Source organism: Protomyctophum bolini (assembly GCF_963924005.1).
Source record: "Protomyctophum bolini genome assembly, chromosome: 7".
Taxonomy (NCBI): Eukaryota; Metazoa; Chordata; class Actinopteri; order Myctophiformes; family Myctophidae; genus Protomyctophum; species Protomyctophum bolini.
The window spans coordinates 40,663,656-40,691,564 of NC_137868.1; the positions used below are offsets into that span (position 1 = coordinate 40,663,656).

General features: G+C 42.6%; 4 protein-coding genes across 7 annotated transcripts in view; 1 reads left to right on the forward strand and 3 right to left on the reverse strand.

The window, feature by feature from the left end:
* Nucleotides 1-2,936, reverse strand: part of vars1 (valyl-tRNA synthetase 1) — a 29,583-nt gene extending 26,647 nt beyond the window's left edge. Inside the window, exons 1-3 of the mRNA XM_080767303.1 lie at nt 2,845-2,936; nt 1,775-2,133; nt 372-515 (exon numbers count right to left, since the gene is read on the reverse strand). Of these exons, the coding sequence (XP_080623429.1) occupies nt 372-515; nt 1,775-2,131 (501 nt within the window). The 5' untranslated portion in view covers nt 2,132-2,133; nt 2,845-2,936. The remainder of the gene's footprint in view (nt 1-371; nt 516-1,774; nt 2,134-2,844) is intronic.
* A 2,210-nt stretch (nt 2,937-5,146) lies between these two features.
* Nucleotides 5,147-11,331, reverse strand: LOC308318091 (uncharacterized protein). Of its 3 annotated transcripts, none has more exons than XM_080767474.1 (4): nt 11,200-11,331; nt 9,584-10,172; nt 7,818-8,780; nt 5,147-6,024 (listed from the first exon to the last, which is right to left on the reverse strand). In XM_080767474.1, exons 2-4 carry the CDS (start codon nt 9,917-9,919, stop codon nt 5,509-5,511), a joined length of 1,815 nt encoding a protein of 604 aa, XP_080623600.1. In that variant the 5' UTR covers nt 9,920-10,172; nt 11,200-11,331; the 3' UTR covers nt 5,147-5,508. The 3 variants fall into 3 exon arrangements, with proteins under 3 accessions (XP_080623600.1, XP_080623601.1, XP_080623599.1); XM_080767475.1 differs by lacking the exon at nt 11,200-11,331 and having other exon boundaries at nt 7,818-8,117; nt 8,175-8,780; nt 9,584-10,268; XM_080767473.1 differs by lacking the exon at nt 11,200-11,331 and having other exon boundaries at nt 9,584-10,268.
* A 181-nt stretch (nt 11,332-11,512) lies between these two features.
* On the reverse strand, nt 11,513-19,677 carry ino80e (INO80 complex subunit E). 2 transcript variants are annotated; one of them, XM_080767476.1, is made up of 8 exons: nt 19,621-19,677; nt 18,414-18,496; nt 18,243-18,313; nt 17,176-17,228; nt 16,957-17,032; nt 15,016-15,124; nt 14,593-14,691; nt 11,513-12,749 (listed from the first exon to the last, which is right to left on the reverse strand). In XM_080767476.1, exons 1-8 carry the CDS (start codon nt 19,658-19,660, stop codon nt 12,576-12,578), a joined length of 705 nt encoding a protein of 234 aa, XP_080623602.1. In that variant the 5' UTR covers nt 19,661-19,677; the 3' UTR covers nt 11,513-12,575. The 2 variants fall into 2 exon arrangements, with proteins under 2 accessions (XP_080623602.1, XP_080623603.1); XM_080767477.1 differs by having other exon boundaries at nt 19,596-19,663.
* A 2,609-nt stretch (nt 19,678-22,286) lies between these two features.
* On the forward strand, nt 22,287-27,821 carry LOC308318062 (zinc-binding protein A33). The gene is made up of 6 exons (XM_080767438.1): nt 22,287-22,407; nt 22,811-22,906; nt 23,868-24,101; nt 25,016-25,038; nt 25,241-25,356; nt 25,949-27,821. Exons 1-6 carry the CDS (start codon nt 22,294-22,296, stop codon nt 26,506-26,508), a joined length of 1,143 nt encoding a protein of 380 aa, XP_080623564.1. The 5' UTR covers nt 22,287-22,293; the 3' UTR covers nt 26,509-27,821.
* Nucleotides 27,822-27,909: the final 88 nt, after the last annotated feature.

The following is a 27,909-nucleotide window of genomic DNA, read 5'->3' on the forward strand; positions in this document are numbered from 1 at the left end:
AAGGATTACTAGTATATTATTGATTTCAGCTGTAAATTCCAAACATGACCCACTTTAGTTACTTAATTACTATATTAGTAGGTTAATGATGACTAGTATTAAAATGTTATTGTCTTTTTATGTCCAACGTATTTGTATTTAGTTCATAAACTTGACATAACTAAATGCATTTGAAATTAAATAAAAAGGTAACTTTCTTCAAATATAGGAAAAATAGCTGATCTATAAGCTCAAAACGTGTCGCAGTGCGCGTTTTATCAGCTATTTTTGCCACGACAGTAATATGCAATGTGGCCCTCTGCAGTGAGTGTGGAAATATACTGTATAGTGGCCCTCCTCGCCATCGTCAAAGTTGCCCACCCCTGACTTACATATTTGAAGGGCAGGAGGACTGCCATGGCGACAGCCATGTCAGCCAGGGTGATGCCCTCTCCCACCAGGAAGGTTCTGGGTTCCAGGGCCTGGTCTAGAACCTTCAGGACACGCATCATCTCCGCCCGAGACGTCTGCTGGAGCTGAGAGTCAAGATTTGTATTCGTAAATCTTGGTTCTCTACCAATATTGTACAGTATATACAGCAATATATGTATGTATGTATGTATGTGGGACTGTAATATATACTAATATATAATAAATATAAAGTAAGCAGTGCACACAGATACCAAATAGCATCTCAACGTAAAATGAAATCCATGGATGTAAGCAAGCGTTCACTGTTATGTACTACTTTACCTCTGCTCTATCACCAAAAGGATTTGTCTGCAAATAATTTAATATAATCAATAAATCCCATTTCGACTGCTGTCAGCAGCTGGGTGAGAAATACAAGAGCTTTGTTCTAAAATAGATTTGGTGCTGTGGTTCGACATTCAAGAAGGAACTGCTGACAGCTGTCAGAGAGGACTGATGCAGACTGACGCAGAACAAATCTGTGAATGAGCACTGAGCAGTGACGCTCACACAGGTTATTAATACTGTGTATTATTATACACAGTTATTGCTATTAATCAAAGTTGAAATTCTGTTGATTGATTGTGATTTTTTTCCCTTTCCTGTATACAAACTGGGTATGCAAAAACACCTTTTTGGTCCGTTATTTTATTTTTTCTTCTAAATTGCCTTTTATTATCTACTGTAATGTATTGTTCTTAAAGGGATCAAAATAAACTAAACTAACTAACTCTTATCATCATACATCAGCCAATCAAATCATCACACTCCGTGCTACAAACAAAGCCCCTCAAAAAGTAGCAGATCTGCAAGCTCAAAACTTGTGGATCTGCTACTTTTGATGTGTTTGTTGTTGTTTGGTGTTAATTTATGAAAAAACACACAAAGTTAGAATATGGATATAAGAGTATATCTGGATATACAGGGGCGGCGGTGGCTTAGGAGTAGAGTGACCGCAAGGTTGTCAGTTCGAACCCAGGCTCCCCCAGAGTTAGTGTCGAAGTGTCCTTGAGCAAGACACTGAACCCCTAATTGCTCACGATGTGCAGGTTGGTACCTTGCATGGTTTCCTCCGGCATCAGTGTATGATTGTGTGTACTACTACTGTGTGAATGGGTGAATGTAATGCACTAAATAAATGCACCATTTACCATTTAGGTTTCTGCCCGACAACAACGATATACTGCATTATAGAAACAAAAATGACGTTCCCACTACTTCCCAGCTTGAAAGGTATACCAACGTCGTATACAGTAGGTGTAACAACAGGTCTAAATGGGTTAAACTGGTGCAGAAGTATGAGGTTCCTTAATCTCCCTCTCACCTTCTTATCGAGTCCAATCATCCCCATCAGTGGAAACACCACAGCGCAGGACACTGGCGTGAGTTCGTTGTCTGCAAAGCTGAGCCACTGCCACACCTGGCTCTGTTGCTTGTTGTCCAGCCCGGCCCTTTTCCCCTGAGAGGCCAGGTACCAGGCCACAGCACTGGACCCGCACAGGACAGAGGCCCCTTCCCCGGCGCCCAGCACCAGGGCGGGTCTGGACCGGGCATTTAGCGAGGCCGGGGGGTCCGCTGTGACAGTGCGGGGACGCGGGCTTGAGGTGCAGAATTCGGCACTTATGAGAGCTAGAAGACTCCTGAAGTCATCAGGGTGCGGAGACACATAGAGGGACGCCATCCCTGCACAATTCAATTCAAAGGGAGCTTTATTGGATGAGAAACATTTTCATTGCCAAATCAAGTGTCAAAATATAGCATAAACTGTTGAAAATGGTATAGTTAGAGGGGGTACAGGCTACAGCATTCATTGCGTAAACCCGAAACAGATCTATGTCACATTGCGTTGTTATTATGTTATACAGGGTATAAAGCTTTTTTGAAACAAATAGCAACAATCTTTTGCAGTCACTTATAAGCAGCAATTTTTCTCAAGACCAGAGACAAGATAGATTCTCACAACAGTGGGTGACTGGTGAGTGCCTTGGTGGGCGTGTATGGCATGTGTCAGCCAACAATTAACTGCCACCCACATTACATACAGTGAATGCCACAACAGGAGATGTCAGACTCTGAGACAATAATTAAACATGTTAGTTGCAAAATATGCACTTTCGTGGTAGCAGAGTACTATAGCTACTTTTGCGACCATATGCTGGTCAGTGATTTAAAGCCGACCTAAGCCATGTGAAACAGACCACAGAGACTATAGCTAATATAGCTACTGTACAACACGCCACGAAACTTTTAACGTAACTTAATATCTGCATTGAAATTGTAGCTCAGTCAGTCTCACGATGTAGAATTCTTTCGCGTTTTCCTCTAAGCCAAAATGACAACGTGAATAAAACACGATGTTGGCGCAAACCTATTGTTAGAAGTTGATCATCATACCTTTCCTTTGAATGAAACGGTAAGAGACGTCAGCTTATGTTAGCAACACAAGGGAGACGCACATGAGCCGGGGCTGCCTGACGCAATCAACCAACGTTGTTGTTCCGGGGTTTCTTTTTCCTTAGTGGGTTGACTTCCAATGGAACGGTTTATTACTGCCACCTACTGGGATAGTGTGTGTGAGAGCTGAGAGGGCATTTTTCATCCCCCCCTCCCCAAAATAATGCCCAAACCATATTAATATGTACAGACAGAGACAGTACAGTACAGTATCACCTGAAAACGTTTTGTGCCAGGCAAAACCATACAAGATTTTAGCTCTGGTCCATAGCTCTAATGTGTTGTGGACCAGAGCTAACAAGATTAGTTGAAAATAGATCTATTCTACAACGCATCAAATTGATGCCTTCCTTTGTGAGGATATTTTTTAATATCTAGGTCAGGTTAAAGAGGTTAAACTGGTTAAAAGAGGTTAAACTGATTCTGATACTATATTAAACTTACTTAATTAAGTTCCAAAATGTTGGAACCTCGAAGACAAGGACCCGTGGGAGCCCACGACCCCACTTAGAGAACTGCTCTATAGTTACAAAAAACAGTATTCCTTTCCCCCCAAAAAAACATAGAAAGTGGCTCCACCTGTCAGATTATCTTTTCAAGTCAACCTCGATATTACACTGCACTGACACATGTCATGAATGATCTGCTTCTCTGCAAGTCCTGACATGATGTATAACCTAGAGGTGCACATGTTAGTATGTAGTAATACTGGAAGGATGTCAATTATGTTGTAACTTGTGATATTGTACATATTATTGCATAGATTTGTGTCGGTTCTCATTTGTGTTCACAACATTACTGTCAGCTGGGCAGTTGTTATTAAACCCTGCCCAAAACTCACCCATGCCAACTCCTGGTCTATATGACTATGAGGCAGGGAGAAAGGCTTGGAAACATGTTACTTTCCCCAAATTTCTTGTAATAAGGAGTAAGGATTTGAAGCAAAGTCAAACATATTGCAGTGCTTTTTAATTTCCATGTAGATAGGGATTAAGGGATTCACTGGCTGATTTGATTGCCTTGTGGCAGCAAGTGCCACATAGACTGCTAAACATTGTTTTTTTAATTAATTATCTTTCTTTTAGGTTGCAATATGGATCCTGATTGTTGTTAACCTTTTGAGAAACTGTTTTGTTTATGAAAATAATTTTTTTTGTATAAACAGCAACAGAGTACAGTCAAACACAGTCCTTGCAGTCTTATTTCCATTTAGGCCCTATACTTTAGACAGATGTGAAATTGATTGTGAATGGCATTTATCATTTGTCTGGTGTACTGTATGTATGACCGCTTCTCATTCTGGTTCAACCTCATGGCCTGACCTTGATATTTTATGTGAGATTATAAATGGAGGAGACATGCACACACTCGCATGCTGTGGGCTCCAGTTGTTTTGGTGCACCTGAGTGCTGCTGTGACGTTTCGGGCTCTCGACCTTCCTCAGACTGTTATCATAGGTGACATTTCTCTTCTTGTCTCTCTCAACTCCACTGCATCTCCTAAATCATTTCTGTCATGGGTTCTGGCATATTGGTTCGCCTGCTCTACCCATAGATGTTCTGGCACTCAGATTAACTTCACTTTGTTCCCCAATTGCTAGTAGAAGTAGTTGTGTATATGTAATTTTAAATGTTGTGTCTTATTTGACCTTCAAAAACTGAAATTGAATGAGAGCATTATGATCATGTGTTTTCCACCCACCCACTGTGAGCCTAGTACTGTATTGTTCTGCTGAAAAAAAACTGAAATATGTCACTCTTTTAGCTTCCTTGAACACTAGCTCTGGAACGTGTGCTAATAGTACATGGCCATTTGAGTTGTTTTTCCTCATTACATACAGACTACAGTACATTAGTTTTAGTTTACATTGGTACATTGTCTGGTATTTATGGCGGCTGTGGCTCAGGAGGTAGAGCAGGTCGTCCAATGATCCCGTCGGTGGCGGTTCGAATCCCGACTCCTCCTGTCCACATGTCGAAGTGTCCTTGGGCAAGACACTGAACGCTACATTGCCTCCAATGAGTTGGTCGGTGTGAGCTTGCCACCATTGTGTGAATGTGGGAAGTGAGGACGCTGACGTCGACTGTTCGCCGCTTCACCTCGCAATGAATTAACCATTGTAAAGCGCTTTGAGCACTATAAAACTATTGAGCGCTATAAAAATGCAATTCATTATTACATTGGTTTGATAAGAGGGATATTTATAGGCTAAATGAAAGTCACAAAGGAGAAATTATTTTAAATCAGCATTTAATTTAATCAAACACACAGAAGCAAATATTCAGGTATATTGTATGTATTGAAATGCAAATAGTTGAGTTGTGCAATTACTACCAAAGGTCAACTCAACCGCAAACTTGCAATCAGGCACATTTAGAATTGTGGTAGGCCTACTGCATGGGCTCATACTGTACCTCTCAAACAAATGTAGTTATAAGCCTATTAGTGCACAAAGAAAATGTGTTCTTGCATGTGTGGTAAGCTTTCTGCTGCTGGCCCAAATTATTCATAGCATCTATGAAATTGTTCAGCAATCATTTTAGCTGGACTCTGGAAAAGTTTATACTGTAGGTGGCCATCTTCTGGACGTCTGGATTACTGCAATCACTCTGACTTCGGCCCAAATACCTCCATCGCTGTATTAACAAGCATCTCCACAGTCCCCAAGGCCAACCTTCCACTTAGACTCACCACGTTCCCCACCCCATTGCCCCCTCTCCATGCCAGAGTTCCCAGCCCTCCACCCACAGCTTTGGCCTGAGCACCCATCTCTGACAACACTGCCCCCGCGTACTCCTCACTTTGTTCCCAGAGCCAACCCCCGCAGAACCGTATGACCCACCAAATGTTCTCCACCACCCCACCAACTAGCCCCGCTGTGTCACAGGCCAGCGTGCCCAGCCCTGTCATCACAAGATGACAGGTAGAGAGCAGGCCTTGCAGAATGATAGAGGTGCAGAGGTACAGTCCAGAGAAGATGTCCTCTCCTAGGCCCAAGACCGTATCTATGACTGTCCACACAACAGACACCAGGTCAGAGCCAATGAGGTGGAACAGCGAGAACACATGTCCTGGCAGAGCGCAAAGAACTCCAAGATCCTCCTGGAGAATATATGTCACCTGCCAAGACAAGACAAGACACGACATGATAAAGTGAGTTGAAAAGGTCTGAATACTGAAATTATTCATGGTGATTCAGCAACGCCTCGCGATTCGGCCGTGAGCGATTCTGCATCGATGTGACATAATCAATAATCGAAGCCTAAATATAATTATATATAATATTATAATATAATTATATATAATTATAATACTGTATATAATATTATATATAATTATATGATGTTGTTCAGTATATCTGACTGTATAAATGTGTAATAGAAAAATGTGATGCATCGTAGAATCTAACTGAATCGAATCGTTACCTGGTGAATCGTAATTGAACCGTGAGGGCTGGGCACACCTCTAGAATATATATTCCATATATGGCATAACTAGACTCCTACACTGTTATGTAATGTATTGGCCCACTCTTTCTGTTCTTTATTTCTTTTGTAAACACACATTATTGAGCCTGTCTAGAGCTTTAAAAAATCCAACATTGTCATTGTTGACCCGCTCCCCCACCCACACGTTTAATTATTGATGTAAAACACACATGATATAGAATACATTACATTTACAAACTAACTAAATAATCTAAAATGGTGGATGTGGCTGCGAAGCTTTCTGGACATTGCCTATCTGGAACTGTCATCGGCAAGGATTAAGCAGGCCCAATGTGGACAGACCTAATATCAGACCTGAAAGACTTACTGACGTAAGTCATGATGATGTAATGGATGATGGATGATGTAATGGATGTGTTGTGGGTTGATTATACTGTGAATAGGCTGGGGGGAGGGAGGGGGTTTTGTTGGATGTATACCCACGTTTGGGGTGACAGTATTGAGTGTCAGTATTTAATTATTAATGATTTAATTAAATTGGCTAAAACATATTTTGCTCAGAAAGACCATATACTGTATAGACAGCACCAGCACCGCATAACATCCGGCGCATCAGACTCAGCTCCTTTACTGCTAGCCAGCCAGAATGCTCAAGCAACCCCCTATTGATCCCCTAACTAACTCTGAATGCTGCGACACACCTGGTCTTCAATCTACCTAGACGTTGACGTCTCTCCCTTCAGTAATCCTTTCAGTGGTGTCTGGTTGCTGCCTGCATCCACATCTAAACAACACTGGTGTTGACCTACAAAGCAGCTTAAGGACATGGCACCCATCCAGGGCATGATCCACCACCACTACATCCCATCCTGTGCACTTGGATCAACTAACTAACAGGACATCTGTCAGTCCATTCCCTACGACTAGTCTGGGACCAAAGCTCCATGTGTTCCCTTCACCCTCCTGGCTTCTAAACTGTGGTACTAAACAACCCCCTCCTCCTCCCACGGTCAGGAGGACTGCAGTCTCACTCCTCATTTTCCACTGCAGCCTTCAGACCTCACCCCCTACCCTAGCACTACTCATGCCCTTGTATCACTACTTTACTTGTTGCCTATTTTCGATAGATGCGGGTTATACTGTGCAATCTTGCAGATGTATATTTGTTACTTGTTTACTTGTACTCATTTTTGTCTCCAAGTTATTTAGATAGCATGTTGTTTAGACATGCTAGGTATGAATATTTACCTCTGACATGTGGCACTAAAGTGTTTTCTTTGCAGCATATATTATTTACATGATCATTTACCCTGTCATTTGCGTACTATGCTATTTACTTTGATCTTACACTTTGTAAGTCACGTTATGTGTTATGTTTATGCATGCCTCTTACACCAATCTGGTCTCTGGAGATGAGCATCTGCACAATGCTCACATTGTAACTTGTAATAGTATATGGATTACCTGTCCTGGTAGATGTGTAACAATGGAGACAACAGGGCGGATTGGAGCAGTGATGAGGTACACAGAGGTCGTCAGGATGTAGAGAAGCGTGCTGCTGGAGTTGCTGTCTGTCTCCAAGGCATCCACAGTCACGTTGTCCTCCGGAGATCCCACAGCCTTTGTTATGGCAACCTCCAAGTGAGTCACGTCACCCTCCTCCGTCACCTCACCATTGTTCTGCGATATCTCTTCCTCTGTCGACGTTTCTGGCGCGATGTCGCCAGCCTGAGCATCGAGTGGCTCCGCGTCCACACTGGTCACCTGTTCCCCTGCTTCCCCTTCTTCGACCGGAGCATCTTCTGTGTCTTCCTGATTCACCTGTTCACCTGCTTCGACCGGAGCATCTTCTGTGTCTTCCTGATTCACCTGTTCACCTGCTTCGACCGGAACATCTTCTGTGTCTTCCTGATTCACCTGTTCACTTGCCGCGTCCGGAGCATCTTCTGCGCCTTCCTGAATGTCTTCATTGGAGTCTTCATCAATAGTGTTATCAGAGCTCACTGTCTCTGCGGTTTCAGACAAGGCATCTGTGAGCACATCCACTATTCCTCCCTCGGCCTCCCCATCTGCTCCCCCGCACCCCTCAGAGAAGAGCTGCACCCCCGCGAGCATCTCCTCCAGCTCCTCGATGCCGACCAGCCTCTCCATTACCCCTAACTCTCTGACCAGCCCCACGCTGAAGCCCGCACGGTCCTCCGAGCCAGAACAGCACACTGCGGTCCACAGGAACCCAGTCTCGCACATGCCCTCATGTCCATCCTCTGCAGACCCTAGTCCCCCCCTCCCAGTCAGGATATAGAGGTCACCCCCTGTAGAGTCGCACCGGGGGCCGATCTGGGACCGGACCAGGGCTGCGACCCAGGAGTCCCACAGCTGGACAGGGGAGTCTGCTGCGACTTGAACGATGTCATCGCCATTCTCTGTCTGGGAGAAAGAAAAGGGTAAAATATCAAAACTGAACTGTGCAATAAAACAAAATAGGATAAGTCAGGATATATTATAATTATAACCCATGAGGCGTACTGTATGCCTATGGTTCTTCATTTTCTGATTAATTGTAAATTAGATTTTAGTTAAATTTTGTTACACACTAAATCATGGAAGCAAATTTAGCAAAGTAATTAAAAAAACCAATGATGAAATGGGATTCAATTAGAAAACATTATACAATTGTCTGCCCCAGAGCAAGCATTAAGCAATCTTTGACATTAGAGTAAATAATTGACCTCAAGTATGTTTTTTAGATCCTGTCTAAAACAATAAAAAAACACTTGCTGATCAATCCAAATGGCTCCTTTTACATTGCGTTCTCTCGATTGTGTTTTCTATAACTGACACTCATGTCCAGAACTTTGCTATCTGTTGCCAGTCAGTTGTTTACAGTGCACTGCACACATTGTAGGGCCTAATCTGAAACTGCATCACCCAGAAGCATAATCAACGTTGTCACATCACATCAGCTTTACAGATGGTTGGTGAAAATAGCACTTGTTTACAAGGTCTTTTATGATTGTCATTCAACGGCATACTTCACATGGATGTTAAAGTAGCAAATGTTTCCTTTCCAAAAAAAATAACTCACAAGAAATAATGGTATTATCTGTCAACTACAGAGTTGTTACCCATCATTTGTTTTCATTGTCTGCCCTCTATGAGTAGGTGTCGCATTCTTCAAATCAAATGTCAGCTCATTTAGGAAAACTCTCCAGACATAAACATGCCCTTACCACCAGCTCACTCTCTGCCCCTTCGTCTCTCTCTGTCACCCATCCGTGGCCGAGATGGTAGCCTCTGAAGACAGCGGTGGCACAGGCTGGGTCATAGAGCGTGGCAGACGTCTGTCCCCCGGGCAGGCTGTGGCAGAGTGGCTGCAGTGGAGGCAGTGCTGTTGCCTCTGTCCGCACAGAGGCTCCCAGGGGGGGCGTCTGCCTGTAGAAGCAATGGCTGCAGCGAGAGAAGTCCGTCTCTGAGTGGTCCTCGGCTGCAAGAGACGACAGGCCCGGGCCCAACGCTGCCAGCAGCAAGACAGCTACAGCCCCTGCTATTGTGACAGGATGCAGCATGGTGGTGGTGAGCTCAGCAACTCCCCCCCCTCCTCTCTCTCTCCCTCTCTATCACGCACACACAGAGAGTGGGAGGAGAGGCTTATGAATTATCCAGAGGTTTCCGTATTTAAACGGACAGAGATAATGGTGGTAATGGTGGCCACGGCGTTGGCAATTTCCTTCCTGTCGATGAGTTCTTGGCTATTGGCAATTTCTCCTTGTTTTTCTCTCCTCCACTCCATCTGTACCCATGGCCGCCTTCTTGTAACGCCTGGTTAAGTGTGTGAGTTATAGAAGGTAAGAGTGTGTGTGTTGCAGATACAATCCTGCTTACCCTCTCATTTCTCTCCACACTGACAACCTCACACACCCCTGTTCTGTGTCCCTCCCTCCCTCTCTCTCTCTCTCTCTCTCTCTCTCTCTCACTCATTCACTTTCCCACTGGCTGTAACTCTCCACCTTACCCACCATTCTCGTTCTATTGGTTACACCTTTCACTCCCCTGTGCTGTCAACTAAGGTACACAAGCCAAGCCCACACCTTATGACTACTGCCAAGTCTGCATTCCCTGTTAATACCCTTTCAGGGTGGGTTAGTCAATTGATTGACAAGCCCGGATCGCTTATTGTTGAGATAAAGAACACTCCTTTTTGTTGGAGCCCTCACTGTGTCAGTTCAGGTTGTTGCTTGGAGAAACTATATGATCCAATTACATAAGTACATTGCTACATTGTGGTTAAAACCATAAGTCGCTTAAATGACATTTCTTCACCCTCATTAAAATTGTAATCCTGAGAAGGGGGGGGGGGGGGGGGGGGGTCATAGTTTCAGCCATGCGTGGTGTATGACATCTAGATCCCTCTGACAAGAACAGGAAAAATAGACTCATCCATGACCCCAAGGTCACATCTGTCTTCCCAAAATATTACAAAATCACCAGTTGGCACTGGTTCTCTGCTTTCCAAAACCGTTATGAAACAAAACCAGATCTGGCATCAGATAAGGAGCCTTGTAAGGAGCAGATCCTCTTCTCTTTTTGACCTCTGGAAAGGTGGAAACCAGCCAGGTAGCTGTCACATTTTGTGACATTACATAATTCCTAGGAATTATGACTGAGTGAAACAAGTGCACATAAAGATGAAGATAGAGGAAAGAGGATTCTTCCTCGTTCAGTTGTACATAACACAAAGTTTATGTAATGTTTCTGATTTAACAACATCTTAAATCGTTTTTCATGCGCTTACTGCACATTCCCACTCCGTGTATGCTGTGGGTGTGTATGCATGTAGGGTGCATACCTGGCTGACTGACAGCTTTGCTATGAGCGCTGCAGGGCGTGAAGCTCTGGGTGGGGCAAATGAAAGCACCGAAGGCACTCTAGGAAACAAATTCAATGAAAGATAACGTGTTGACTCATTGCTAACGGTTTTAAAGTTTTCAAACTTAAAGTGTGCAAAAGGTCTGTGAGCAAACATGCAACCGCCTCATGCCATCAAAACATCTGTTTGAGATGAAAGGGCCTGCGAATGTACAGCATGTTGTCAGCAGATTGCACAGTCGGTGAAACCTGACACCACCCACTAAGCTATCGGAAAGAATCCCGAGTCAGCAGAAATGTTACAGTTTTAATGTAATGTGATGACACATGGGTACAAAAAAATGAAAACCTTAAGAAAACATTTAACGTAATTCCAAATGAAAGCAGCACTTTAGGGGAAAGCAGTTAAACTTGAAGGATGCATTTGTATGGTTAGAAGTTAGAACCATTAATGTATCTCAATTATCTATTAAAATAACGTATAAATGCAGAGATCCAACAATCGCCTGTAATCTTACAGAATATGGCTTCACTCATATTAAAATTGACATGTGGGTAGACGGCGGTCAGTCATCACCGTTACTTGCTGCAAACTGTGACAGTGCTTCTTACATGTGCATACCGGTATATGGAACACCACTTTAGACTGGATGTTCTAGTTAATTTTCAGTACCTTCACTTCAATGTACTGCTTTCTGATAAATGCACACATACAGTGTATAGTATACATGTAGCCACACAGGCACGTGTGACATTAGGACATCACTACAAAAATTTGTAGTGATTTGTCAGTCTTTCTCCGAGAATTAATTAACCACTTAATTAAACCCTACATGCGTCGTCATTACGACAAATAGCTGACCTGCTATTTTTGTACAAATAAAAAAGATGTAATAAAATCTTTAATTTAATCATTAATTGCCGTCTGGGTAGATTGTCTGGTTCGCCAGAGGAGGACCAGCAGTTAGCTAGGAACCATGTCACAGACAGCGTCGCACCAAAATGTCAACTGGAGGACAATTTGTTTTATCCCTATTCTTAAAACTGTGTCTTCAATGATGAAAAACTGATATAGTAAATTATTAATTGATGTAAAAGATGAACATCCTCATAGTATCTACTCTGTATGGGAGAGTTTAGCAGTAGTGTTGCAGTTAAACCAAAGTCCACAAGGGGGTGCTTGGCTCTGCTTTTGCAAATTGTGGAATTGGTGGTTTGCAGTGCAGAAAAGAAGACAGAAATAGATATAAAATTGACACATTCCAGCTATTTCCTCACAATATGCAGGCATGTACACCCCCCCCCACCCCACACACACACACACACACACACACACACACACACACGACACACAGTTCACTCATTGGGGATATCGATGACTAGCTCTGCCTCGTCTTCTCCCCTGTCTTCATCTCGGTCGCTGTCTCCGTCGCTCTCGCCCTCCTCCTCGGCCGCGTCTCCACTCAGCATCTGCCTGGGCACCCAGCTGAACGGACCGCTGGTCCCCGGGGACGCCATCGGCGCCACAACCTGACCAGAGCAGAGAACCAAAGAGGGAGGGAGGGAGGGATGACGAAGGGGGGAGGGGGAGAGAGATAGAAGGAGAGAGGGTGATTGGATGAGGGAAGTGGTAATAGTTCTGTTGAGTAGATATAACATGTATAACATGTTAAGTCACTAGTACGGATAGGAGCATCTGCTGTGATGCCTAAATCGTAAACATGTGGTTGTGATTTTACAAGACAAATAATTTGCTTCAACATCAATATAGTGGAAGGCCACCCAGGCTTGAGTGAGTGGGAAATGGGAAAAACAATATACCAAAACTTTGTACTTCAAGTTCAAATGTACAGCAATGTTATAATAATAAATGAGTCTTTAGGCTCTTGGTACAGTAAGGTATAAATAAAACTGGAAAATTGGAACCGTCAATGCTAGAAATGACCATTTCTCTTACCATAAGCCCTCAATGGGGCATTGGGTTAGTGCCAATTTGCTTAATTCCATCGAAATAACTAGTAAAGTGTGCCGCTTGAGATACTATTTACATTAGTGATGCACCGAATATTCGGCCGCAGAAAATATTCGGCAGAAAATGGTTAAAAATGCATTTTCGGCCTATTCGGTTTCGGCCCAAATAGGCAGAAAATATATCACCGAATAATGTATGCAATTAATGCATTCAAAAGAGCTGAATAAATGTTTTATGGATCCATAATAGTGATTATTATTTAAGTTAAGTTTTGCCATAACCATAACATAACATTTGTAGAATCAAACTCAGGTTAATAAGTGAGGATACTAAAACAGCGATATTCAGTTACACTTCATACCAATGATACTGTGCGGGTGTAGGTATGTTAAGTGATAACCACTTTCAACATGGGATTATAGGCAAAAGCTTTCTAAATCTTTCAAATTTTCCAAACATCTACAAGCTTGTATGTCAACATATTTTTGCTATTTGTTGTACAACAAAGTATATAGTGCTTAAGTGGCATTCTGGACTAGACCTGTCCGGCTGGAAACATTGTGGTTGCAAGGACAGCATTTCTGACCTTTCAGATACAGGACTGTGTCACAGTCATTACCAGGTGATTGAGAGATTATTTATTCTGTACTTAAACATACTATTTTAACTAGTGATGCACCGAATATTCGGCGGCAGAAAATGGCAAAAAAATCATTTTCGGCCTATTCGGTTTCGGCACGAATAGGCAGAAAATATATCACCGAATAGTGTATGCAATTAATGCATTCAAAAGGGCTGAATAAATGTTTTATGGACCCATAATAGTGATTATTATTTAAGTTAAGTTTTGCCATAACCATTTATTTTGCCATAAAATCAGGTATAGCTTTAAGGTACGGCCATGACAGCAATGGTAGGAAAAAAGATGTATAATATTAATCATATTCGGATATTCGGTATTCGGCCAACTGTTTCCTATTCGGTATTCAGTTTTCGGCCAAGAATTTCCCTTTCGGTGCATCCCTAATTTACATTATGAAGACATTTTATTTTATTTTTGAGCGATGGAAATAAGCGAATTAGCACTAAAACCCAACACCCCATTGAGGGCTTATGGTAGGGGAAATAGCCAATAAGGCGTTTTTTGCACAAAATAACACCTGGACCACTTTTGGTGGGGACAAATAAAGGTAAGAAAGCCTTCTATCCCGAAATTCTACTTTAAGTGTAAAGGCACAGATGAAGTACACTTTTGAAAGATGTGCTTATCACCATAAGAACAGACACAAACGGACAAGTATGTAGGAAAATATGTTTTTGTGATAGCAACTGACAGTATGGTTTATGCAAAACCACTGAATAATGGCCATTGTCCTAAATAGCTTTTCTCTCCTCTCTCACCTTCCCCGTTGTCTCTTTCTTGTTTTTAGTCGTCTTTGTTTTTCTCTCTTTCTTCATTCGCTCAGCTGGGGGAGCCAAATACTCTGGTGGGAAGGGCATCTGCCCAACACACACCGAGTGAACACAGTCATGCACACACGCACATACACACACACATCCAGGAAAAGACACACAAGCATGCAGACACACACAGACACACAAATACAGTCACAAACACAAAAATGATGAAAAAGACAATGAAAAACAGAAATGCAAAAAGATTTTTCAAAAATAAACAAAAATTGGACATAACCGGTAACAACTTAACCAAATTATATAAATAATGTCAAATGAAAACAGGACATCATGTTCTGCTGATGAGGAGATGGCAATGGCAGTGTTGCTGCTGCTCATACTGGGACAAAGTGAGACAGGGACACTCACTGTGTTGAGGTACGGTCCAGACTGCATGGAGTTGACACCAGGACGGGACAGTAGGGACAGATGTGAGGACGACGAATGAGGAAGGCTTGCACCGGGACAGCTCCTCCTCCTACGAGGGGCACCAGAGAGCCATGGTGAGCAAGACATGGACAGACAGTCAGTGTGAGAGTGTGTGTGTGAGAGAACTGCAAAACTATAAATAATTGAACTTCTCTCAGAGAGAGACCATACTGGTACACATTCCTTTAAAGGATAATAATTGTGTTTTAAATCAGTCAGTATGCTGCCTACCAATCCATAAGCATATTTTTTATATCTCCTCTGTGACCTGTTGTGTATCATGTGGTGGCATGTGGACCAGTACAGCCCATTGTTTCCACAACCAAAAATCCCAAACACATGCAAACAGAGCAGACTTTGATTTTCAGTAGGCAAACATTCACTGAAAAAAGCTGATCTAAAGCTTATATTAGCTTGTAGATCAGTTAGATTTGGCGTCTTGGTTTAAATGAAGCGGAGCTGGTAGAGCCATGGGGGATCCCGGTTTAAAGGGTTTAGGTGATTTTATTTTATTTTTTATCCCACAATTTTGTAACCCATTTTTTCAACCAGTGTCAATTATCTGGGTGAAATCTAATCTAATCCTGGGCGCTACACTTCCTCTGCCAATCTGGGGGGGGGGGGGGGGGGGGGGGGCAGCAGACTGACCTCATGCTTCCTTCTATGCATGAGGAGTCCAAGCTGCTTCTTTTCACCTGACAGGGAGGAGTTTCCCCGGCCGGACGTAGCCCGGTGGAAGGAACACGTTATTCCGACCAGTTCCCTTCCCCTCCATCAGGCGCCACCGGGAGATCTTTTAGAGACCAGGATTACTGCATGTTTTGTGAGGGTACCTACCCTAGGGGAAGAACATGCAAACTCCCATACCCGCCTCGGGCACTGATGACGCGGAGGAGAGAACACGCCCCCAGCACCCACAGCACCCCCAGCGGGAATCGAACCCAGTACCTTCTAACTGTGAGGCGACAGCACTACCGACTGTGCCACCGTGCCCCCGGGTTTAGGTGATGATGACCAAATGGGAGGAAAATATATCCATGTACATAAAGGCCAGTGATGTGCTGTCAGATTCAGGACAGGGACTTATATTGTGCTTCATTCTGTTGTGTTACTTTGAATGTCCATCTTTGTCCATGTTCTAGTTCCTCCTATTCATGTGCTGCCAGAATGCGTTAAAACAGCCAACAGCTAAATGTGTCACCATGACTCATTTCATGTCTTGTTGTCAATGTCAAACATAAAATGAAAGAGTTGGACACATCTCTCCTGCATTAGCTGATTGGAAAACCCCAACTCAAACATTTCTCTTTCACCCTCCCCCTTTTTGATTTTTTTTTTTTGCCATTTTTATGCTTTATTATTTCAGACATGAGTGTGTCTTCTCCATCTTTTCAGATGGGGGTCGGTGGACAAATACAGTCTGGAAACCAAAGGGTAGAGAGAGACATCACATGCAAGACAAGACGGGGCTCAGATTCTAACCCAGGTACTGGCACTCACAAAGAAGAAACATACGGTCTGCGCCACCAGGCACCCCCTCAACCAGTGTTGCCATGTCTGCTTTTTATAAGCGACTTTGGTCTTGTTTTTCTGGAGTCACTTGTAAATATTGGTGGTTGCGAGTTGCTATGTTTTGGGCTTGATTCTAAAGTGTAGTTGCTTATTTATAGGCTTGCTGTCCAATGTTCAAACCAGTGGTTCTTAATTTCATGTCAAGGATCCCCAGATAAATATGCATTTGGCTACAGACCCCCATCTGAAGACATTTTGTTCCAGGACGCGCCATGTTGTTGTGACGCGTTGTGAGCATGTAGATCGGCCATATTCAAAATCGACAACGGGTTCAAGTGGTAAACTTGGGCTTGTTTTTGTAGAGCTCACTTCTTTCCACCATCTCTTTCTCTCTCCCTGGGCCCCTCCACATCGCTGTTGTCTGAGGACGCTGTTGCATCTGAATCTGGGACAAAACACATGGCATTATTGATCCAGTTGAACAATGGAAAGGCTGCAGCAATTGTGCACAAGTGCTGAAATGCAGACGTGCACATTCCTTCACGTTCAGTGATTTCTTCTTAAGATTAGAAACAAAAAGAGAATCACCTGATGAGTCTTCGTCAACCCTCTCATACTGTAGCAATCTGTCCAAGAGGAAGCTAGAAAAGATGTAAGATAACACAATATCATCTTAATTGGCGCACTGTGCAGCCAAGTTAACCGGAATGCTTGACCCAAAACACTGTACTTTTCCACAGACCACTCGCCCCCAGCGGTTATTGTATTTTTGTATCATAATTACTGAGGTTAAGGTTAGGAGTACGTTTAGCGTTATGCGTTAAGCAGTTTATGAATAATGTTAGGTTTAGGCATAGTATTACTGGGATTAAGTTTAGGAATAAGGTTAGGTTTATGCATCATTTTTCAGAGGTTACGCTTCGGAATACCTGGTGGCGACTGGCAACCATTCCCAGGTTGCTAGATTTGCCCCGGAGTGAGTGTATTTTGTGGCGAGTGTTCTTATTTCTGTGTACCAAGCAATAGGCAAATATATACAATACAAGTGCAATGAGATTCCCAAAACAGAGCATATACGGAGAGCTATCTACTCAAGATTAAGTAGCTGCAATTTGCAACACCAGATTGTTTTTTCTATGTGTTGAATCTAGAGTTGCAACACCAACCATTGACAGCCCATGCATCCAATCCAAACATCTGATTGTATTAAACAACGTTAAACTCACCAACATGGTTGAAGCTTGAATTATCCTCTATCTGCAAAGTGTTTGTTTTATAAAAATCCATCAACCTCCTGCTGTCTCCTGCATTATGTGCAATTTTGAAGCAGGTGGTATGACGGACTACGGAGGGCCGCTGAGTGATTTCCAACGAGTGCTTCCAAACTCGGACACTTAGTAGCGCATAACATGTCTACATTGGATTTTTATGAAACAAGAACTTTGCAGATAGAAAGAGGATAATTCCAGCTTTCCATGATACTACAGCTGCAATGTTGGCGAGTTTAACGTTTAATACAATCGGATAGGAATTTTCTGTTTGTCAATGGTTGGTGTTGCAACTCTAGAGTCAACATATATTTATATATATAAAGAAAATCTAGTGTTGAAAATTGCAGCTAAAGATTAAGATGTATTAATTCAGTTTCTACTCACCTTTTATCTCTGGAGACTTTAAGCAGCTTCCTCTGTGACCGCCTTAGTTCTTCTTGGAAACACTCCTGTTCCTGAGTGACCGAAAGGAATGAAAGAAACATGAGACCATAAAAGGCAAGATGAAGATTTTGTTTGAATCAAGAGTTCTGAAAATGTCTACTTTATACTCACATAGATCAGAAACTTTAACTTGCGTTTGAGGTTTTTATATTTCCGCTTATAATCCACTTCTACATCGGCCTGGCCATTCATTTCTGAAAGACAACACATCCATATATAAACAACCACAGTTATGTGATTGTCATTGATTGATGTATTTATTAACAGTTTGCAGAATTACAGTACATTTCAAGTACAACTCAATACAAAAACTGTCAACTGTGAGTGGACGACACCATAAAGTATTACATTTGTTTACAAGAGGCTCCACCATTTTAAATTCATCATAACAGACGGACAAATATACACTTCTATATAGCCAAGAACAGGAAATCATCATAAAGGATGTAAAAAACATACTGTATACAGTGGGGGGGAAAGGGGTGGATGGGGATTCTGATTTTATAGGGGCCAGTTTTGATTGCAGCCGTTCGCAGGTGCCCTTTTGAGAGCAGCTTTGAAGGAGTCAATGGATTCACATGTCTTAATGACAGTTGGTAGGGCGTTCCACATTTGTGTGGCATTTGTGCCGAATCTGGGTTGCACATGGTTTATTGAAAGAACAAATGTAAAGAAAAAGAAAAAACGGTGTGCACTAGTTTAATGGTTCTCAACCAGTGGTCCTTGAGGTAGGGTTCCAGGTGGCCCCTAGGTAAATGATGGATAGTAGTTGGTAACCGAATGGACCCGTTTAGAACTTTAGATCATTAACTCTTGACAGTATAAAATGAAACCAAAATGGACACTGAGGGTCCATTTGGTTTAATTTTACACTCTCAAGAGTTACACAGCACTACTTAATTTACAAGAAGTCTACACAATTAGAGAATGTAGAAAATCTGTTATTTTGATCAACGTTTGCCTGGCTGCACGACATACGTCTACATAAATAGCATGGCATTGATTGTGGACAAAATAACCGACGATCATAACAAAATACATAATAATTAAGTCTTGGGCCCGAGAGACTAAATCTCATAATCGTGGTCCATGGCTCAAATCCTGAATAATGGACCTTGAAAAGATGAAAAGGGTTGAAGACCACTGCTCTACAGTTGGTTAGCTAACGCTGTTAGCTACACTGTGAGCATGATAACTATGCTGTCCTGAATTGACCTTTCAAATGAACCAACAGCCAAAACGAAGCAGTCATAATTTCAAAAGAGTCGATGAAATTAAAAGTACATATCTGACTTCGAAAGCTTCGTATTATGTTCACCTCTCGTTTGAGTCTGCTGCCTGTGCGTCGTGTGCGACATGTTCTGTTGTTTACAACGGCGACGTCATGTTTCAGCGTCGTTTTGGGTGGAGCCTCTTGATGTAACCGCGTGCGTGTGCGTGCGTGATAGTTTCCTAAATTATTGAATTCAATTCCCATGAATATCTGAATTCAAGCGTTAAAGCCTACACTTAACGGAAGGGTAAGTGGCATTTTTTCGTTAAAATAAAAAGTGTTTTGGTTAAATAAATACAAATAAAGGCCCTTAATTAAAACAAGGATCCAGACTTCCCAAAACAACTGCAGGCGTATTTTACGGCCATTTGAATTCTAATTTGGTTTGGTGTTCTGAAAACTGTTTGTCAAATATATAAACGGTAAATTAAAACATAGAATATGGTTCGTTTTCTGAATACTGTTTAGAAATTGTTCATTAAAAATAGGTATTTAAAACGAAAATATAACCCGATTCTAGATTTTCGTTGGTGTCGTTCGAAACAGAATTAAGAATTAAAAACAAGACGCGACCTGTAATGTGTTAAGATAAGGAGGGACTTGGAAGCAAAAGGAATGCCCATAGCATGTGTACCCATCAGGTATGGATGCAGTGGAATTAGGAGTCCTAATTGGCAGAGAGTGAGACCAATATTGGAAAATGGTAACAGGAAAAATGGAGAGACTGAATGAAGGACTAGTTGCACTGGAAAGTGTATTTGGATACACGTGCATATCCACGGCGTTTTCAAATCAGCCTCATGGTGGCGCTACAACAGGCCAAGTTGCGTCTCACACACACACACACACACACACACACACACACACACACACACACACACACACACACACACACACACGCACACACACGTACACACACACACACACACACACCACTGCACCACTCAAAAAAAGAAAGAAGAAAAAAACAGTTATGCCCACGATATGGCCCATGCAAGATCAGTTTATAAAATATATTTTCAGTGCCACCCACTTCATACTGTTACTGTAGTAGCTTACTGTAGAGGGCAGTGAGTTCTCTCTCTCTCTGTTCACCCTGCCTGGCTGCCTGCACACTCACATTGGCAGGACCCAGCATCATGAATTATAGATGAGGAACATTCTCAGCAGGGATGAGTAATGCAGTTCCTGCAGGGGAGCCAGAATCTGTTCTCTCTCTCTCTCTCCCTCTCTGTGTGGGTGTGTGTGTGTGTGTGTGTGTGTGTGTGTGTGTGTGTGTGTGTGTGTGTGTGTGTGTGTGTGCGTGCGTGCGTGCGTGTGTGTTTTCAGTATACGGCAGACATATGGTGGAGATTGGAAGATAGTGGTGGTATTGATATAAAAAATCACACCCATGTGAAGTGAGGGGCGCTAATATATTAAAGTCTAACTCATGTTGCTATGATTAGGTGATGTAATGACGATGTAAAACAAACTGTGTCAAAACAGTTACATTCTCTTTATTGTTAATGGCGTTAAAACAAACATTTAACTAAAACAAACATTAAACCTGTAGGAGGGGCTAGCGCCCCTCAAAATATATATCATATAGGCCCAGACAGTACAGTACTGTCATATCTGGCTGGGCTAGGATGCAGACAGGACAGCATGTACCCTCCCTCAGAGGAGAGAGGGGGATAAAAAGGAAATGCTGACTGTGTTTTGAGGCAGTGCGCCTCTCTCTGAGCTAATAAATAAATCCCAGCAGGCAACGGATAGCCAAACAGCATCCCTTTCTGCGGGCCATCAAAGCATTGTCATCTTCTGTATAGTCGCCATATGGTGGCGACTATACCTCTCGAACCCTCAGACAACATTAATAAACACAGTATAAAAATAAACAGTGGTATCTCCCTTAATTCCAGGCAGGACCACTCCCATGTAACATGAAACTAAATATCTATAGCTGCTGCTACTAGGCTGTTACTAGGCTGGTTTCTTGCTCCTATCTCCCATCCTTTTGTTTCCAAAGATACTGGCAGACAGAAATAGAATCTTCTGTATGTGTCGCCATAAATCGCTGCCGCCTGCCAGCTTGCCTTCCAGGCCCTCCTGGGCTGGCAGCTTAAACCCCCCTGCCTCCCACTCTACCATGGTGCCTCTCTCTCTCTTTTAATGGATCCATACTGTGGTCTCCAGCTAAGCACGTGGAGGCAAGAGCGCCTGCTTATTGGTGTGACTTGTGCTTGTCATTGTTAGCATACCTTTGCCTTTCCAGATTATTCCCCACCAGGGTGTCTAATAAATCCCTATGTCATCAGGGCTTTTTTGGCATTTGACAAACTGGTGGGTCAGATGGTGCAGGGTTTCCAAAGTGGGGTCCAGGGACTCCCAGAGGTCATTGAAAGGTTTCCAGGGATCCCAGCCAAACTATAGTGATTTCCCTGTATTAACCTATAAATTCACTTAATTATTACATTGCACATAATGCACAAGTGACTATATTCTAACAATACGTTTCAGTGTATTTCTCATCAAATTTTGCAAACAGAAATCTAGTCCATTTGGGGATCTGTGATATGAAAAATGTTTTTCAGTTTGTCACCTGGTCTGGTGTTTGTGTTTGCCTGCCTATCCATGATTTGTCTGCTTGTCTGTCTGTTTGAAGCCCCAACCTCTCCCCTGTCCCGCCCTCCCCTAGATCCCTCCCTCTCTTTCAGTGCACTGTCTTCGTTCCTCATGCTTATTCCCAAGAGTCCACCCTGTTTGTTTTCTGATCCTGTTGGAATGCACCAAAATTCCATTAAAGACACCAACAACAACTCCAATAAAAGTCTTCTCTTGGGCCAAAAGGTAAGCTTAATGTGCTTATTATTGTTGTAACCTCATTATCCTCATATAAGTCATGACATATAACAGGCAGCTGCTGACATGTGCGTTTTCTCATAAAGTCACAAACTTGATGGACATTTCAATCACGATTTAGGAGGCACATAAATTCAATCACCATCTGTCTCACCTTCACAGATTTCATTGTAATGATACCACAGAAGTCATTGAAAAGACCTGTCACCATTTTGCAATGTTTGTCTTTTCTTTATTTTTGTTTCTTTTGCTGTTTCTCTTTTGTGTGTGTGTGTGTGTGTGTGTGTGTGTGTGTGTGTGTGTGTGTGTGTGTGTGTGTGTGTGTGTGTGTGTGTGTGTGCGCGTGCGTGTGCGTTTGCGTGTGCGTGTGTGCGTGCGTGCGTGCGTACAGGAGAAGCTAATCCAAGCTATTAAAAGAATCAAACATGAGTTAGATGAATCCAGGGACGCGGAGAGATATGCTTATTCAGAGGCCCAGCAAGTGGAGGTATTACAATATTAATATTTGCTCTTAGCTGCATGTCCCATTTCTCTCCACTATCTCTATCGAATAAAGGCTTGAAAATAGCCACACAAAGTATAATATGGCCAATTAGCAAAAATAGAATATACTGCATGAGTATGTATTCAACAATCAAAAGAGAATGAATACAAAAACAAAATATATTGTTAGCAGAATCTGTGTGTTTTCTTTTTACAAATATTGAACCAATGAAAAGTATTAAGAAGTGCTTCTAACTAAACCTCCTAACTCCATTGGATCCTCAAAACTGTCAGTCAAACCAGCAAAAAACTCAGACGGGAAGAAAATCTCCACATTAATGGTCAGAAATGTGGGAAAAGTGATTGGAGTAGGACACGTTCAAGTATTTGACAATGTATAAGCCACGATGCCAACTTTGATGAGGCATTATTGTGTAAAAACATGAGTTTTTTTATAGCTGGTTATTGCCTGACAGCATGATTTAATTTGTTGCATACTGTATACATCTTAAATGTAATGCCTTCCCTCAACCAACCTTCCCATTTGACACACGTAAAGGTAAGTAAACTGTGTGTGTAAAAAGTTATCAGCTTACACACTAACATTGTGTTGCAGGATCATATCCACAGACATGTGTTTCACACCACAATTCATTTAAGTGTACAAAATGTCACAGATTATGTGAACTTCTGATATTGTTGTTCTCATCTCATCATCATACTACTTTATTCTATGCGATTTATTCACTGAGCAGTATGGGTGGGAGTGACTGTTTTCACTCCCACCCATACTGCTCAGTGACATCGCATAGAATGAAGTAGTTTTTTATTTCCTTTTCCTTTTCATAAGAAAAAAAAAGATGAATACTGTACCAATTGTATATAAAAATGTATAAAATAAAATAAAAAAATATTAATTTGACAAAATAATAAATATGTTTATCTACTTCTGCTCCTAATTCCAGTACAGGTTTGAATACCTGGAACGAGAGGTCAGGGCTGAGTTTGAGAACCTCCACCGCTTCCTGGACGAGGAGGAGCGCAGAGACAAGGAGCGCCTGAAGAGGGAGAGAGAGAAACAGGTGAAGTTGTTGAAGGAAAGAGAGCGGAAGATCTACCAGCAAGGGAAAGACCTGGAGAGAGCCATTGAGACACTCAACGCCAAGCTGACTGAGGACGATAGCCCTAAGCTGTTCAGAGTGAGTCCACTACTGAGGACGATAGAGTCCACTATAAGGACGATAGAGTCCACTAGCTAGCGCCCAGGTTGGAGGTTCAATGGTGTTCAATAGTGTTCCAGCAGTCAGATTATTGCTTTGACAATTAATACTATGATTCTTAATCTGGTGTCCAGGTATGCTTAATGGCATGGTACATTTTCAGATTATTATTATTTTTTCTTTACAAGCAGCTAACAGGCCGGGTTGATCATTCTCCATGTTCACATCACTTAGCATGGGATATTCAACGACATGTGTTGAGTGGGTGGAGTGGACAGGGCACGGAATATCCCGGATGCTTCCATGCTGCAACACACTTTGGGTTTATTCCAGGTTGATGTAACCTGTAAATCCCTGAGACTTGGACAACACTTCATGTAATGGGTCTTCAATGTGACTCAAATGTCCTTTTACTGGACCTTCGCACTGGCACTCATTGAATAATAGTAGGCAAAAGGACCATTTGACTTTATCTCAAACCTAAAAAGCACTGTTGCTATCGGTTGTCAGTCAGCTGTTTCTCTGTCCTCTGTTGGCACTCATTTGATCAATTATAGACATTGATTAGTTAAGCAGTTGACTTGCCAGGTTTCGCAGGTCTACTCTAAATCAATTTCTCATTTGGAGGTGGGAGGAGACAAGGCAGCCAGCGCTGCAGATAGGAATGAATGTGATGTGACAGTGGCATCTAGAGCTCACACTGGGGCAGTTTTTAATGCATTATTGAACTCCACCACACCTTTATTATGACATAAGAGCACAGCCATCATGTGAATATGGTTGGTCAGTTGTTGTTTAGCATAGTGGTAAAGTGTTAAATATATTTTGTGCTATATAAGGCTATACATCTATCATAATAACAGACACCATTTCAATCAATTTTCTCATTACAGGAAATTCAAGACCTCGTTAAAAGGCAAGTCATGTACTAACTTCTGTCGTAGCATCTCCCCCTGTTCCTCCCCCAAGCCACATCAATCCTCTACCGTATGAATTCCTGTCCTCTCCAGCCCTTTTCTGCCATCAATCTTCATGAACCTTTTTCTGACGTGTGCATTAGGGCTTGTCCCTCTCCTCTCCTCTCTCGTTCATCCTTTACTCCTCCCCCGCCCATGCAGGTCTAACGTCAGTTTCTTTCCCCCGCCGGCGGTGGAGACGGAGGTGCGCTCTGGTCACTTTGTGGGTCCCATTCAGTACAGGATATGGAAACACATGAAGAGCTGCCTCTACCCAAGTATGTCCACATACACAGCAGTGTTGTTGACAAAAAACTAAGACGAAAAATGTTCGTCGACTACCTTTTTCCACTGACAAAAACTGGAAAAACTAAATGAAAACTAAGCTATGATGACTAAGCTATGATGACTAAAATATACTGACAATTTCGTCAACAAATAAAAAATAGACAAAAATGTTAGGAAGGGACTAGTGGACAAAAGATCGCATCGCAACACGTTGTGAGCTATTTTCAGCAAGTGTATAAATAGTCATTACGACGGCATCAAGGCCTGCCAAAAATGTGACTAAAACTAAGTGAAAACTAATCAAGAGACTATGACTAAAACTAAAATACTAAAAACAACATACCGTACCCACATATACTCAATAGTACTGTGATTATGAGTCGGACGATGAATACGAAGTACAGCTAAGTAGACAGACAATATATGAATATATACACGTAAATAATATGCATAATGTATATAATACCCACACCTTGACCAATGTACGTTCGTTTTAATGTAATGCAGCCCAAACAACTTTTGTGTATTGTGTAACATCAGTGAAACTCACCTCCTTCCTTCCTGCTTGTCCACCATGCACAGACATCACTTCAGTTACCTTTGACCCGGAGACATCCCACCCCACCCTGAGCCTGTCTCCCTCCCACACCTCCGTGTGGTTCGAGGATGACAAGGTCGTCACGGGTTGCCCGGACAACCCGCGCAGGTTCAACTACTACTACCACCTCATGGGACAGCAGAAGTTCGCCGTCGGATTCGGCAGACACTACTGGGAGGTGGAGGTGGCCGGCAAGACGGCCTGGAGGCTGGGCGTGGCGCGGGACGACGTCAAGAGAGGGAAGGTGCCTACCCAAGGCAGCTCCAGCGGCTTTTGGACCCTCTGCCTGACGGGAGGCACCGTCATGGCCTGCACCGAGCCGGAGCCCACCGCGGTCATCGTGTCGAAGCAGCTCGTGCGCGTCGGAGTGTTCCTGAACTGCGAGGAGGAGGAAGTGTCCTTCTATAATGCTGTCACCATGGCTCCGCTCTTCACCTTCAGCATGGGAACGGTGCTGGTTCCTCTGTATCCCTTCTTTAACCCGTGTGACACGGATGACGGAAGGAACATAGGCCCCTTGAAAATCTTCAGCCCCTCGCTATGATGAGAAAACTGGGGCGACTATAGCTGGAATGTTTCCACTCAACAATGTTTTCAAACATTACATGGGATAGAATTAAAGCTCGTACATCTTTAATATCTAGAGGTTTCCCTTTCATGCCATCATCTGCCTCAACTGTGTTTTGAGGGACAGACAGACAGACAGACAGACAGACAGACAGACAGACAGACAGACAGACAGACAGAAGAGAGAGAGAGAGAGAGAGAGAGAGAGAGAGAGAGAGAGAGAGAGAGAGAGAGAGAGAGAGAGAGAGAGAGAGAGAGAGAGAGAGAGAGAGAGAGAGAGAGAAAGGAAAGGAAAGAAAGAGATAAAGACAGGCAGAGAGAGATACTACAATAATAATAAGAGAGGCAGACAAGACACAGAGAGAGAGAGAGAGAGAGAGAGTGCGCGCAGTGTTATGGGTATCTGGGGCGTACAGTTGGTGTTAACTGCACTGTGATGTTACCTTTAGCCTGCACTTTATTGCCGTATATTAATATCTCCATGTGACTGACACCTACTCCACTGTGACCATGGCCTGGGAGGTATGGCTGAGGGAGCTATGCACAGCAACTGGCAGTTGGGACTGTTCGGTGCTGAGGACCTGATTGGCTGACACAGGGGAAGGTGACACGCAGGGAACCAATTACACAGCTGACATTGAATGAGCTAAGCAGTGATGGGAAAAAGTACTCAAATTCTGTACTTAAGTAAAGTACTATAGAAAAACTCTGTTACAAGTAAAAGTCCGGAATTCTAAATGTACTTGAGTACTAATTGTGCACAATGGCCCATTTAAAGTTTTCAAATGTATAACAATACCATTGAAAATAGCAGATCTACAAGCTCACAATTCGTCGCATCGCAACGCATTGTGAACTTGTAAATCGGCTTTTTTCAAATGGCCAAAATGTATATCGGGTTGAAGTGTTTAGTGTATGTTTTGTAATAATTTTATTCAATCTACAAAGTAACTACCATACTAAGGTTTTCAAATACATGTAGTGTTCAATTTGGATCCTAGAAGTAGTGGAGTAGAAGTCAAAGTATTGGAAATACTGGCGATAAGTGAGGCGAAATGACGTCAGTCTTTCACACTCTTTCTAACGCACGCACACAGTAACACTCATAACTAATTTGTTACTCGTGGTGTGAACAGTCTTACTAAAAACGAGAGGCTTTGCATATTCTGATGCCATCCTTTTTACAGTACAAATAATAACAGGACGCCATATATGTCATAATCTTCTGTTTATTCTTAGTATATCTCTTTAGACATGAAATAAAGAAAGAAACTAATCTCCTTTACAAAACGTCTGTGTGTGTGTTGTTGTGCAAAAAGTGGGTACACGAGAGAAGAAACAAGTTGAACATCACACCAGGCCAAAGGACATGACGACC

Excerpts from the sequence above, each read along its gene's own strand:
- LOC308318091 (XM_080767474.1), bottom strand. The coding sequence starts at position 9,919 with ATGCTGCATCCTGTCACAATAGCAGGGGCTGTAGCTGTCTTGCTGCTG. Across the intron at positions 8,781-9,583 it reads GGGCAGAGAGTGAGCTGGTG|ACAGAGAATGGCGATGACAT; the intron begins GTAAGGGCATGT and ends TCTTTCTCCCAG. Across the intron at positions 6,025-7,817 it reads TTACACATCTACCAGGACAG|GTGACATATATTCTCCAGGA; the intron begins GTAATCCATATA and ends TTGTCTTGGCAG.
- ino80e (XM_080767476.1), bottom strand. The coding sequence starts at position 19,660 with ATGTCGCACACGACGCACAGGCAGCAGACTCAAACGAGAG. Across the intron at positions 18,497-19,620 it reads GCAGCAGACTCAAACGAGAG|AAATGAATGGCCAGGCCGAT; the intron begins GTGAACATAATA and ends GTTGTCTTTCAG. Across the intron at positions 18,314-18,413 it reads AGTTAAAGTTTCTGATCTAT|GAACAGGAGTGTTTCCAAGA; the intron begins GTGAGTATAAAG and ends TCGGTCACTCAG.
- LOC308318062 (XM_080767438.1), top strand. The coding sequence starts at position 22,294 with ATGCTTATTCCCAAGAGTCCACCCTGTTTGTTTTCTGATCCTGTTGGA. Across the intron at positions 24,102-25,015 it reads ATAGCCCTAAGCTGTTCAGA|GAAATTCAAGACCTCGTTAA; the intron begins GTGAGTCCACTA and ends TTCTCATTACAG. Across the intron at positions 25,039-25,240 it reads ATTCAAGACCTCGTTAAAAG|GTCTAACGTCAGTTTCTTTC; the intron begins GCAAGTCATGTA and ends CCGCCCATGCAG.